Source organism: Camponotus floridanus, unplaced genomic scaffold (assembly GCF_003227725.1).
Source record: "Camponotus floridanus strain SB8 unplaced genomic scaffold, Cflo_v7.5 scaffold1, whole genome shotgun sequence".
Lineage (NCBI taxonomy): Eukaryota > Metazoa > Arthropoda > Insecta > Hymenoptera > Formicidae > Camponotus > Camponotus floridanus.
In genome coordinates this window covers 4,085,926-4,100,167 of record NW_020229214.1, presented here as the reverse complement: position 1 = coordinate 4,100,167, position 14,242 = coordinate 4,085,926, and the positions used below count along the sequence as shown (strand labels likewise).

The 14,242-nt window shown below is 33.5% G+C and overlaps 1 protein-coding gene across 6 annotated transcripts in view; it reads right to left on the bottom strand.

Moving 5' to 3' along the window:
• LOC105248445 (potassium/sodium hyperpolarization-activated cyclic nucleotide-gated channel 2) overlaps positions 1 to 14,242 on the bottom strand; it is a 124,622-nt gene that overhangs the window by 50,779 nt on the left and 59,601 nt on the right. For 5 of the 6 annotated variants that reach the window (XM_025408147.1, XM_025408149.1, XM_025408150.1 and 2 more), the window contains exons 4-5: positions 9,024 to 9,379; positions 4,419 to 4,689 (exon numbers count right to left, since the gene is read on the bottom strand). In XM_025408147.1, coding sequence (XP_025263932.1) covers positions 4,419 to 4,689; positions 9,024 to 9,379 — 627 coding nt within the window. Of the gene's footprint in view, positions 1 to 4,418; positions 4,690 to 5,692; positions 5,938 to 9,023; positions 9,380 to 14,242 lie in introns of those variants that run through there. The other variant, XM_025408160.1, reaches the window with a different exon arrangement.

The window sequence follows — 14,242 nt, the reverse complement described above, 5'->3', positions numbered from 1 at the left end:
TTGCACAAACAAGATAATATATATTTTTTAATTGGTTTTCACCGGAACAAGTACGCATAAAATACACATTGTATCACGCGAACTACGACCAACGTTTTAACGACTGTTGACTGTTTCCGACATTGAAAACGTCATCCTTTTTATTTGACGATGCTATAAATACATTTTACTTCGAAGCACAAAAATAATTGGTGCTTCGTTTTATATTTTCGCGCTTTTATTCAAATCTAGTACTTCAGGAAATAGACAATTTGTCCGACAATTTCAATGTCTGCATAATTGCTACTTAAGTACATTTTCTTTATTTTCTTCTTCTTTATTTTCAGACAAATGAGTGGACCGATATATAATGATGCATTTCGGTAATAACTTTATTAAGATGTAAGAAGAAATGTAATATATTAAAAAATTATTCAATGTTTTATGTACAAAATTTATGAGAAAGAATTTCAGTTTTCTCTTGAAAGGAAGAAAACTATATCTCATAAGGTATAATTTTTTTTCTCGCGAATCGGAAAAATGAAAATATTACATGCATAAATACCTGGAATCGATGTCATGCCGGTAAGCGATAAATCATTCGACTTCTGAGATCAGTTTTACATATCTTATTATCATCGATAAATCAAGCATATTTCCTTCGTAAAGCTGCAATTTTTATATTATTTAACACAACGCAAAGAAAAAGAACTACACCGTTCGGGGTCAAGTATAGAGTTTATGTTCGCTTTTATGATTTCTCATATTTACTGGAAGTCCTTCTTTCGAGAGAGAGTATCCTCTTGACAGAGTCTCAGCCGTCAAGTTATATTCGCCGCAGCAGTTCCGGTTAACAGAGTATATACGTTTTGTTTCATAAAGGAAACACATATACATACACACACACAATTTTGTTTCGATGTAAGAACAAAAATTTCCTCATTGTGCAGCCTTCGTCGTCTTCAGTCTTCTTTCAGACTGCACGTGCAACAATATTTTCATCTAATTTCGCAATATGTCGTCAGATACTGTCAGATATGCATACATTATGAATATCACGTAGTGCGAGGCAAGCACTCCATGAATTACGAATTCATGAAACATTCGAAAACGAAGGATAGCAATTTAGTGGTCGTATATCAAAAAGAAGGAAATTATATTATCAGCATTGCTTGTTGTAAATTTGTAATATGCGGTACTCAATATTTTGACGTAACCAAGTTTTTCAATTTCATTTAAATTGAAAATTGATGGAAACTATCTGAAAAACTATTTTACTGTAATAAAAACTATATTTCCGAGTATATTAAATAAGTTTACAATTATCATCTTGCTGTTTCTTATTTTTCTTTTCAATATCTGTGATTGAGAAGGAATACAACAATTTTGTATCGGTATTGAATCGTTTCTTTTGTCTACATTTTGCTCTCAAGAGATATGTTTAAACACTCAAGTATAGAAAATTCGACCAGCTCGTATCAATGTCGTATCAACGGTCCTTGTTAATTGCTCATGGATGGATTTCCATTAACGCGATATCTACTACAGAGCCATGCACATGTTCAGGATGTTCGGGATAATGAACTGCTGACGGAGTGACATTACAACCGACTATGTGGCACGTGTTATCGGATATTTCGGCTTCATTTATATTCAGGCTTAAAGATCAAAGAGCACATTCATTTAAGTGTCTAAATTATGTGAAACAGCTTTCCGATTTTTTTAATATTTATTTTAATGTTTTCCCATCTTTACAAATTAGAATAATTATCAGAATATTATATTATACATCAGAATATCATTAAAATAGAATTTCAAAATAGAATTAATTTTTATCATATTAAATAAAAAAATTTATATTTTATGTCTCTGTTTAAGAAGAAACTAAAATTGTTATATTACACGTATATATGTATGACAAAGTTGATATCTCTTAAAGAAATACACGTATATGTTTAATATGTAATATATCGTATTTGATCTAATTTATATTTTATTACGTTTATATTACATATATATTAGATATAAAGATAATATCCGAGAATTTTTTAAAATATATTGCTCCGGTTTTCGTTTGTGTTGTAAATACATCACAAAATTAAAATTACATTTTTAACAAAATTTTTAAAATTACTATAGACAATTGTTAATAAAAGAGAGCACGTTTAAATAATGAAACTATTAATTCGATTGTGTTACATTCGGGTAAGATGGAGAGCTTCTGAGTCCTATTATGCAGATACTTGATCTATACAATGCCGATCGGAAAATGGAGCATCGTTGATGATTATCTGCATAATTTAGCAGCTGGATATTAGCGTTAGACGTCGCGCGAGGCTAACGATAGTCATCGCTTATGCTCGTTCTGTCGCGGAGCCTCTCGGAAAATATCGTTAGCATTAAATTCGCGGAGGCGCGAATTAAAGTTTCAATGCCCACGAGATTCTCTCGGTCTGGCGGAATCGTAGAGGATATTGCGAGGACCCGATGTCTTCCGCGCGTTACCGGTAATAGCCAAGATTCCGAACGGAAGCGCCGGGTAATTTCAGCCAATTGAACGACAAATGCCGTTGCTGTCTAGTATAGTATTTCGCGCGTTATATTAAACGGCGGCCTCTATTCACTATGCACGTTTAATATCATAGCCATTTGATACAGTCATTTGCAGCATCGCTCGCTCGCTTTCAATCGTACCGCGCGCGATTCATTATGTTAATTCTTCCCGCAATCAAGAATTTTTTTTCCTAAGGATTAAAAATCGCTCGCGTGGGTGGCTGGACAGGAAATTAAAAATTACGATCTTTTTCATAAAGCACGCGCTCATCGGAAATGAATCATGCGATCTGTCTTATATATATCTCGATCTATTTTAAAGTGATTAAATAGGAAGAAGTTATAGTTTATCGAGCTTTAAATGTTATTACTTGGAAGAAAGAGAATAGAATTATATTTAGCACTGCGGTTAAAAATAAATTCTCCGAACTTTGATATTTCCGTTTCTCAACGTTGTGTTATTCAGATAAATAACTTTCGCTGATATGAACTCGCGAAAAATATTTTATTTATTTCACAATTTTTCCCCTGAAGACTGAAGATTAATAACCAATTCCGCAGGAATTACCGTTAATCGGACAACGTCCATTTATTATATCGGTAGACAGGCACTCTTGAACCCTTATTGTCATTCTAATCGATACATTTGTCCTTAAGCGGACACGTACACATAAAAGACTTGGCGAGGGCGCCAAGATCCTCCGCGAGGAGTCGATAGCACACATTCGGACGAATTGTGGTTCGCCATTCGATAAGGCAACACTAGCAGGAAGCGAGAGGCCTAAAAGAGGCCTTTTCCTGAGGCAGTAAAGACCCGCACTATTTCGTCAGGACGAGCACGGCTGCCTCGCGGCTGTATGCACATCTGCATGTATATGACTAGATCCGTGATTCTTGTGCAGAGCCATTGAATATTCCGCGCGACCCAGATCGATCGAAGCCGCGAGCGACGTGTGTGAGCTGCTCGTAGGCTCGTTGTATAGGTCAAACGCGCCCTTTTGTGATCCTCGAAATCTGTCCTGCGACGCGCTCTACTCGACAGACTGAGCGATCCGCGATACGGATACAGATATTTTATTGTCGCACAAAGACGTTAGTTCACTTTGTTGAAGCCCCGGGTCGCAGTCAAGCCGAAAAGTTTGCGGGTAAACTGACACGACTCGGTGATCTATGTTCGTCCACTCGAGCCACTTTGTCATTTATCATTTTCCACTATCGCGATGTTTCACGCGTTATAATATGCGGACTTAATTATAACAAATTTATCTAATAATATACGTTTATATATTTAATGAGAGTAATTGTTGAAATTAAAATTTTTATTACTCCAAATCAGAAAATGATATAATTGATTTTCTACCGATTCGATAAATATAAAAAATAATAATCATTTATTTTAACTGTTTCTTTTTAAGATATCTACTGGTAATAAATGCACGTCAAAACTTTTTTGACAGTTTGTATAGATAATCGGTTTTGTGGTAAAAATATATTTCCCAGTTGTCGATTATTTATGAACTATTTGAAAAAAAGCATTTTATATTCTTCACTCTCGTGTAAAAAAATAAATATTTTAAAATAATGTTATTATAAGTTTTTTGTACTTTGTTTAATTATAATTTTAATTAGTTATTTTTTATTATTCCTCGGCAAAATTAAGCGAATTTTTATGTCTCGTAAAACACAAATATTATACAGACATTTTTCTCTTTTATAAAGTACACGGGACGGATCTCACGCGCGAGTTTATTCGGGCAGACTTAGATATGAGGTTGTACCTGAAACCGGTATTTCTTAGTAGGACGTGTTTTCCAACCGGAACGAATGCGATAGCGCGAAATATTGATGCCTGTTGAATGAGATCAGCTGATAGGCAGAGGACTTACCGAAAACTGGAGCAAGGATGGATGACCCAGTGACCTGCGGCTTTTTGCCTGATTCGTTCCTTCATAAGCGCCTTCTTGCTGCCGAAGAGCTTCATAGCCAACTTGTTGTCCGTCGGCTGGAACAGAGCCTGAAGTTGATTCTTCAAGAAACTCTGCTTGACTTCCTGGCCCGGGAGGCCCGGGCCCGGCTCCTCCTTCGGGGTGCCATAAAGAGACACATCATCCACCCCGAAGTGAACCTTCCCGCTGCCTTTGTAATTCATCTCGTTGCCTGTAACACAACGATAATCGTGTGAAATCAATGTCGGCGATCGATACAACCGTTCATCATTTGACGTCTAATTTTATCGTCATTCAAAGCGCCCGTGAAATCTCGTATCGGCTGATAAACTCGAGTCGTACGATTGGCACGAGGTATAAATCGCGAATTGTCCATAATCACTCGCGACACGATAACATCAAGCGTATGGCTCAATGTCATTGCCCGAAATATTTTTATAGTTTGTGACCTTGATAATACTTTGAGTAAGTTTCATGCAACTTCCTAGAATGTATAAAAGTGGGGCGGTCACACGCACACGCACCATGTACCATATACACATACACATTTATTTGTCTGTCCCCTGAAAAACATTATTATTATTTATAGGCTGATAACTTCTGTCCATATTTGGTAATTTATGATCAACAACACCACGTGTGTATATCGCATTTTTGGAAGTCGAGATATATTTTAAAATATATCAATTTTTTAACCCCTTTTATTTTGATATCAAATTATTTTTACATCTTACAATATTTTCAAGAACTAATTTATTTTATGAACAAATCAATTAATATGCGAGTAATTTTCCCAATTTTGCCTTTAGTATGTTAATATTTTAATTAATTTCAATATTAATATCAATTTAACTTTGTAATTACAAATCAATCTCACGTGAATAATGTATGAAATATTCCGACATAAATAATTACATTATGTACATCTATTACTTTTGCACATGAACATATTCATAAAATCCATTGATTATATTATTAATTGATTATATTATTCATAATATTATATATGTGTGTATATTTTTATCAGTATTTATTTTTTAATTTTTAAATACATTCATATTTTTTTATATACACTTGTTTTAAGAAGGTTTTTAGGTTGAACAAAATTCGAGGAATGCTGCTCACATACATTTCCGTTTTCTTTTTTTAAAATAACTACCGGTAAAATTGGTGATCGATGAATGTGTAAACATTACGTTTTTTCCAACACTCACTGTATCTTCGCGATTTATAAACACTCCATAACGTCCAAGTGGAGATAAGCTCCTCGTACGATTTTGTCCACGATCCAGTATCCTTTGATTTTAAACCGTTTTGCAACGGATTGTTGCCTTGTTGCAACAACGGCTTTTGTTGCGCCGTAGAAGCGCATCCTCCTTCCTCGACGTGTACCATCATAATGAGTCCAGACTGAGAATGGGACGAAACGCGGAGAATCTCGCGCTGACCCGGTCGAAAGGCAGATACCGCGCAAGAATTACTTAGAGCAACTAACGGATCAAGGACGGAAAGAAGCGCGAGAGGAGACGCATATCCACTGACCGGTTTTAGCCGGACGAACGAATACATATGCCCGTTTCTTTTTTACATATGTTGGTATACGTGGACGTGCTTCACCATAATCCCTGCCGATACGTATCACAGTTGCGTAAAAGATTCAATATCACGATTTATTGCCGCCCTCCACACTGACAGATGACCGGAATGGTGTTTTTGCGTTTTAATCGTGACTGACAAACAGAACGATAAATGTAACAACGTGCAGTTATTTGAGAAATTTTATTTGCCCGTATCTGTGTTACACTTTAAATGAAATTCACAAATTAACTGATAAATGACACTTTAAATGAAATTCAAATCAACGTGATATTCGTGTTTCCGTGAAATGTCGTAAATGTTGAAATTTTAACGAAATTCCAATTGTTTATGTTTAAAATTTATGCGTCACGTGTGACATATGCTTAGTAAAGATATATTCAAAACTTTATAATCCTCTTTCTCTCGATATTCGTGTGATTGTTATGAGTAATATATATTCTCAAGTTTATATATTTTTCTAGAATGTCTCTCGTAAAAATGCGAGCTCGAAAGGATTTACATGTTGCTGCGACATAAATATAGCTATAATCATGTTATATATTACTTTCCTATAGAATTATTTACATAAGAAAACATAATATCGTTTCAAAAGAAAATTTGCAATTGAAAAAAGTTTATATTATCATTAATAGATACGCCTGAATGCGCGATGTGCCTATATTCGCGCGAAATGTTAAAAACATCAGACTTTTATTATATTCCAAAAGAGATCAGGTTTATCGTCATGTTTTTTCCATTTCTGTACAAGATCCGCCGCGCTTTTACATCTGCAGCAAATATTATATGATGCATTCAAACCGGAAAGATGAGATACCTATAATGGATTATATTTCGATGCAAAATATACAATGTTGAATTTGCATTCGTACAATGACACGTAAAGATGTCACGAGAAGTTTCTATTCGTATACCATTACCTGTGTTGTTAATTTATGTGAAAATTAAATTATACTTTAAATAGTCAGATATCCGGAAGCAACTTCGAGTATGGTAATCATTTTTTACGTAATATATTATATCTCATCCTACATGTATGAGAAAGTTTCTGAAATATTTAAATTCCTTCTCGCACACTCTAGTTTAATATTGCATCGCGCTATTGATTTTTGCCTCGATATTATTTGTATCGTATGTTTGATATATATATATATATATATATATATATATATATATACATATGTAATCTCTTTGCATTTCAATTATTTTGATGAATATAAAACTATATGATATTTTTTTCATCGCCATTAACCGTATCGAACATATTTTATCACTAAGTACATCACGCTGCTTGTTTTGCGCATTGTATGCGGTGGACAATATGGTCGTTACACATGTGTTACGCGTGTCACATGGGACTGATCAATGATTTATGAAATTTTACCGCAAGCGGTACAATGCGACAATCATACATTCTCGCCTGTTGACGAGAAACGAATTTAATTCGACGTTTATTAGCGTTTCGATTCGATCGCGTGACTCAATGGTTTATTGTGCGATATAGCTTTACATTAATAAGTATTATCCACCGTAAATCGTCAAAACTTGGCGAATTTCACAACTGAAGTCTAGTCGTAATTTAATATAGCTGCCTGCTGCACTCGATTTTACGGTAACGCAATTGCATAATTTATTTCCGTTGTTAGAATAATGTCACCGTATCGCAATGAATCATTAAATTTGTCTTGTTCTTACTCGTATTTTCTTTATCCTTTATCCGAAGAAGTTTACTCGTGTAAGGATTTTAAGCTCTGCTCGAATTTATAAGGATTCTACACCTTAAACGTACTTATGTGGATAAGCGTGAAATATTTCCGCGTAAAACCTTTCGTTTCTATCGTTCATTTGAGCGTAATATTTATGTGGTATTGGCATTCGTAAATAACGATACGAATGATGACATTTATACGATCGAATAACGTCACTATATTCAAATAGAACTTCTCTCCTAGGATCTCGTGAAATACAATGTCGATGCATTCGATTGCTGCATCGTATAGAAATAATATTTTTTGTGAGTATGCCGTTACAATTAATCAAAATATTTGTATTTAATTTTGAAGTAATCCGCAATTTGGTACATTTGTTATACTTTTTGTCGATAAAAACGACTCGTAGATTTTAATCGCGAACAATCGCGTTTTTATGAACGCAACTAACATGCACATTTATAAAACGCTCTCTCCAAAAGTGAAAATATTTATACTAATTTAAACAGTAAAATAAGATTTCACTCAGAGAATCAGTGAGTATTTTACTGATCTTCAGTGGAAACACTGATTTTTTGTTATTTTATCTTATATCTCTGATTATGATCAGTTAAAGTAAAATTCGCTGTAAAATCAGTAAATTTCATTGTAAAATCAGTAATCACTAGTTCATTTACCGCTATGATCGCTATCTCTCGTATTTAAGTTTTTTAGTCATAAGAATTATATAAAGTTTGCAAAGAGCGATAGATACAATTAAAAATATTACTTCGATTTAATTTCTGACATACAATCTCAATAGAGAGGCTTCAGATATTAAATCGATTTTATAAGTCGGACAAATAAATGTCTGGCGACTTAATGAAAATTATTTATTCGTTATCTAAAATAACAAGTTGAATATGCATGTAATATAAATAAAATAAAATTTTTAATGTAATAAATATTTAATAAATGCAAATAAAATCTTTAATTTTATATAAAATAGATAGAGAGATTAATTGTAATTTAATATTACTGATTGAAACAGTCAAAATTATTAATAAAATATCACTGGTTTACAGTACTGTACTTATAACTGCTGTAATCAGTGACTATTTACTGTTTTTCAGCGATAATACACTGATTCACTTTTAGAGAGCTCGTGTTGTGTTCGCGAAAAAAAAAAACACAAATATCACACACATACACAATCATGATTTTTTGTCTAAACTATTTAAAATGCTAATCAATGACTTACCTGTATCGCCCAGGAAATCAGTGATGAGCAGGGTCTCGTCGTCTAGAGCAGTGACGAGGCTGTCTGTGCAAGTGTTGGTGTTCTCGATGCTGATCTTGATGCTATCATCTTTGTTGAGCCGTGGATGATTGTTCGCGGCGGGGTTATTACCGGCTTGGCAGTTGTTGTTGCCGGCCTGCTGCTGGCCGAGCTGGTGATGGGGAGAGCGCACAGACTCGGTGCTGCTGGTGTGCAAACTCACCCCGGTGGTCGCTCTTCCGTTCACCAGCCGTAGGCTCGGTGCCCGTCGACCGCCGCCTCCTCCACCGCCGCCACCGGCGCCGGTCACAGAACGACCGCCACCGCCTTCGCCCTCCCTGCAACAGATCGGTCGTTCAACAGCCGAATATTTTTCTCGAATATTTTTCTTGTCACTTGTTGCAACATTGGTACATTGTATTCTAGAAAAAGTATCATCAAGGTATCATTCAAAGTATCATCCCACTATCCTAGACTTTCTTCAACTGTACAAAATGTGTTCGAGTAATGTATTTAACGTGAGTCTTTGGCGATGAATTATTTTTCCTCTGCTAGAATGCAATTGAATATCATTTCTTTTTATTGAAAAAGAGACTACGAATATATATAGTCGAAGTAACTCTTTGCCGCTCTGTGGAATACATCAAAGCTCGATTTGTAGAATTGGAGCAACAACGCGGCGCAGTACCTTGCGACGAAGCGATTCTCGCTATTCCCGTATACATATTATTATGGAAATATTCACAGCAACATTTCGTATGTAGCATGGCGATTCGTTGTGATAATGGATGCCGTGGCACGTGCTTCGGTATATTTTCCAGCAGTATTCCGAAAGAATATAATAAAAGAGAAAACATTTCGAAGACGTAAATTTCGCAAAATGGGTAAATTAATATAAATTTCATTTTTTGATTAATTTTAAGATTTTAATCTCTCACTTGACTTAAGAAATATCAGCTTATTCGCCAAATATATCCATTATATTTTATGAATACGATTCTATCATTATTGCTCCAATTTTATTTATAATATTCTATTTTATAAAAGTTGTTATAAATAAAAATAATATTTTATAGAGAATTTAAAATTTTGTCATTTTAGGAGATAAGAAATAATTAAATATATTAAATTTAAGGAAAATCTTTCATAAAATAATATAATAACATGTATTTTTTATAATTATATATCTCCAAAATAGATCTTTGACTTAGGCAACAGATCTATAATGCATCACGCCGATTGTTGTTATATTGACAATTCATTTGATATAAAATTTGATATAGTAATACGTTTTCTCGTGACATCGAGCATATATATTACCAACATGATCCACGAAATAGATAGATCATGGAATATCTCAGCACTTCGATGGTGTAAAATTGCGAAGAGCAATAAATAAATGTTTTCTCTCGTGTATGAGGGCGTGGAACTATTGATGTATAGATCAATAGTAAATTTTTCCTATTGACATGCAAGAATCGGCGTTTGTTTCTCTCACGTATTATATAGATATCGATAGCGTCAATTCAAACGCTCGAGCAGGATGTCGAATGCAGCGAGAGATCAATGTATCGCTCTCTCACGCTTTACGCGCACGACATAAATCAAATCCGTGTTCCGAGATCAAATTGTGTTACCGAAATTGTTAGGAACCACAGTTGATGGCGGAACAGCTGAGGGCAATCTACGTGGAGACAACCTTGTCGATTCTGATCACGTTCCGTAGGGCATACAAAATCATTCAGTCCATCATTAAACGACCATTCATAGACCGATGACCTCCTGCCATATAAAATTGTCATGCGAAAAGTTAGAGATATTTAAAAAAATCTGTTTTTTATTTCCAAATAGCTTCAAAGTTCCCGAAATAATTCAATCTGTGTAATTTATAACACACCTATCTCTAAAGATATTAAAAAAACTGGTGCTTTATATTTAAAATTAAGAATTTTTAGATTGTATAATTAAACATATTTAGATTCATCTGGCTGTATTTATCACTATTTTATAATTATATAAGTTTATTAATAGAGAATATGAAATAAAAATATAATGGCGAAAACAAATTAATTCATTAGACTAAATTGGAAAGCCATTCAGAGTGTATTGGAAATGGAAACTTTATTATCTATTGACGGATACGAAATGAAATTTTATTATTTTATTATTATACATGTTGATGATTTTCACTGTAATATATAAATTATTTCTACCGCAATTATATAGCGATATACAGCTTCCATGGCATAGGTTTTATCGAACACATTCGTTTTGTTCCCCCAAGCAATAACCGAAAATAATGCAATTTCCGTCACGCTCCGCCATTCGTTGCCCGTCCATGCATGCGTATTCGACGGAAGAAAAACAAATTGTCGGAAATTTTATCACGTCGATCTAAAACGCGACGGAGTGCGGCCGCATATTAAATCGCAAAGCGCGTCCATGATAATTGCAAGTGACGTGACGGGCAAATAAATAAGCGAGACGTCGAAAATAGCGTCGAAAAGGCATGTAAAAATAACGAACGTCCGGTCTACCTTGAGCGCAGTTATCTATAAAGTGAAAGACGTTTCTCGTGTTTCTCCGAAATGGTAATTCATGAAGGAAGCGATAACAACAATAGATAAACGAGAATAACCAATGAGAAGTGCTCTGCTTCTTGATACACGAAAGGGCGGCGAGATATCACAAGTCTAACATACAAAAAATAAGAACTAGCCAAACTTTCTAAAGACATAGGGCAAAATTGCGAATGCAAGCTCATCATTTTTTGAAATATCTTTTCAAAATGTCTTTATAATACAAGAAAATAAATTGAGAGAAATTTTTTTGTAAGCGAATAAATCAGATTTTGCTTAGTATATAAATGTTTAGTATCTTTCTAGATATATTTTTCTCTTCTTTTGTGAATAATAGTTACATATACTCCCGTTAAGAATATTTTTACTAAGCGTGTTGACCTCTACTATAGTTTTATAAAAAGTATAAAATGATTTTATTCTTTACTTTCTTAAAATTATAGTAGAAATCAAATTATGAATTAAATGTAAAAGTTTTTTGATTACAACGCTGTCAGTTACAGAATATTTTTGACACTTTTCAACAATCTTGGACTGAATCTTCTTATTTAAAGGGTGACAGACAGTCGAATTGTAGATCTTAATGCAACAATTGCAACGGATTATGATATAAATACGTGTACATGTCCAGCTTTTGTAGAGTTAAATCTCGTCTAAAGAAACCTCTAGTTCATTGCGATGGCATTGTATGCATCACTCGATATAAATGTATATATGCGTATGTATACATATGTAACTAAGCCAGAACACTGGAATCTATTTTAAGAAACCTCCCCACTGGATGTTGCGGTCGACCGCGGCAAAAAGCATCCGAGTCGAGATGTATCCACCTCTCAAAAATCCATGATGAGAAAAGAGCATCAAGATTTACTTTCGATTTACTACAGCTTTTTTAATTTGTCAAATGGCAGAGCAAGAGAACGACCTGACTGGCTGTTTTCGACAAGGTTGAACATCGAATGCGTGCTTCCGCAGATGTTATCTTAGATTGAACGAGGTATAATAGACTGTCAGATAACAGATGATGTCAATCTCTTTTAAAGTGTAGTACATTTTTATTTATTTATGTACGGTAGTTTCCGATTAGTGGAATTGCTTATATTTGATTTTTATTAAAAATTTCGTCATTTAAAAATTTTTTATGAATATGAGTATTAATAAATGTATGTATTTATGCATATATGTATAAATTATTCGAAATATTCTATCTTTTGTATGTTACATATTTAAAGGAAATCACGTGGAAAAGTTATTTACAATAATCTGAAAGAGGAAGAATGGAAATTATATTCGAATTGTATCACAGAAACTGTCTCTCTTATACGGTATATGCCCTGTATAGTGATTGTGCCTTCACTGCACGACTTCAATTTATCATGTTCTCTATCGAAAGGCAAATCGAGTCGAAGGTAAATCAATATTGACGTCGCATCTTGCTTCGCTGCTGCAGACGAAATTTAATATGCAGCAAAATTCTCTAATCGCGAAATACTCAAATTCAATTAAGATAGCACAGATAGTTAGGCGATATAAACATTTCCGATTACTTCCATTACCGATGGTCTTCTCGTTATAAATGTAACGAGACTATTATGCATTAATAGCTGCGATTCAGTGAATGGTGAATTATATATCTGCCTTAAGCAATGTGTAATAAAAACATAATGTATAGATTGTGTTCGTGTAGATAATAGCTACATAAGAGACCGGTTTAGACCAGCATCTTTCATCAAGTTTAATACATTTACGATATTTTCTCTTTATTTCTAAAGTGGATAATTTTGAATACCGTCATATAAACTACATATTTCTATTTCTAAAAAGAGATATCGCATTATACACATTAGAATAAAAAAGATAAAAAAAATTAATATCAAAGGAAATAGTAATAGGAATAGTAAAAATTAATATAATGGAAATTTTTAAGTAAAATATTTTTATTTGAAAGAGAAATAGATTCAAATATAATTTGTATGCTTTATTCTAATGATTATCATAATATGAAGTTTTGGATTTTACATGATATTTTTGTCTATATTATGAGATTTAATACCATGTTTATTAATATAAATAAATGCAATCATAGAATTCACTAAGAGTATATGCATTTTCTGTGATTGTATTCATATAATTATATCTTTCGATTATGATCGTGTCATCATGTACAAGCATTTAATTAACTAGACTTTGCATTAAGCAATGAACATCTAACAATCCAACGAGACAAGTCTTTCCTCTTAACGCATATACACGCTAAAAATACTCACTTAAAACCTCATAAAAAGTCACAGTTTTTATATAATTGCGGCTCTATGATGCTCTTGATGGATACCTCTTTAATCTTTTACTAATCGCACCTCTTTGCATTTCATGATTTGTCACATCACATAAATAATACATGATATAACGTGAATCGTGAAACACACTAAAATTTGTTATATAATAGCAAAAAAATATGTTATACAAAGTATTCTCAAATAATTGTATATAGTAATAATTTTAAAAAGAGACCTTTAGGACTTTTACAGATGTGGTATTGATTTTTTTCAAGTGAACTTATTGGAAAGTGGCTGTCATTTACAGCGCAACTTATTAATACTTAACGTTAAAAAATGTATTTAA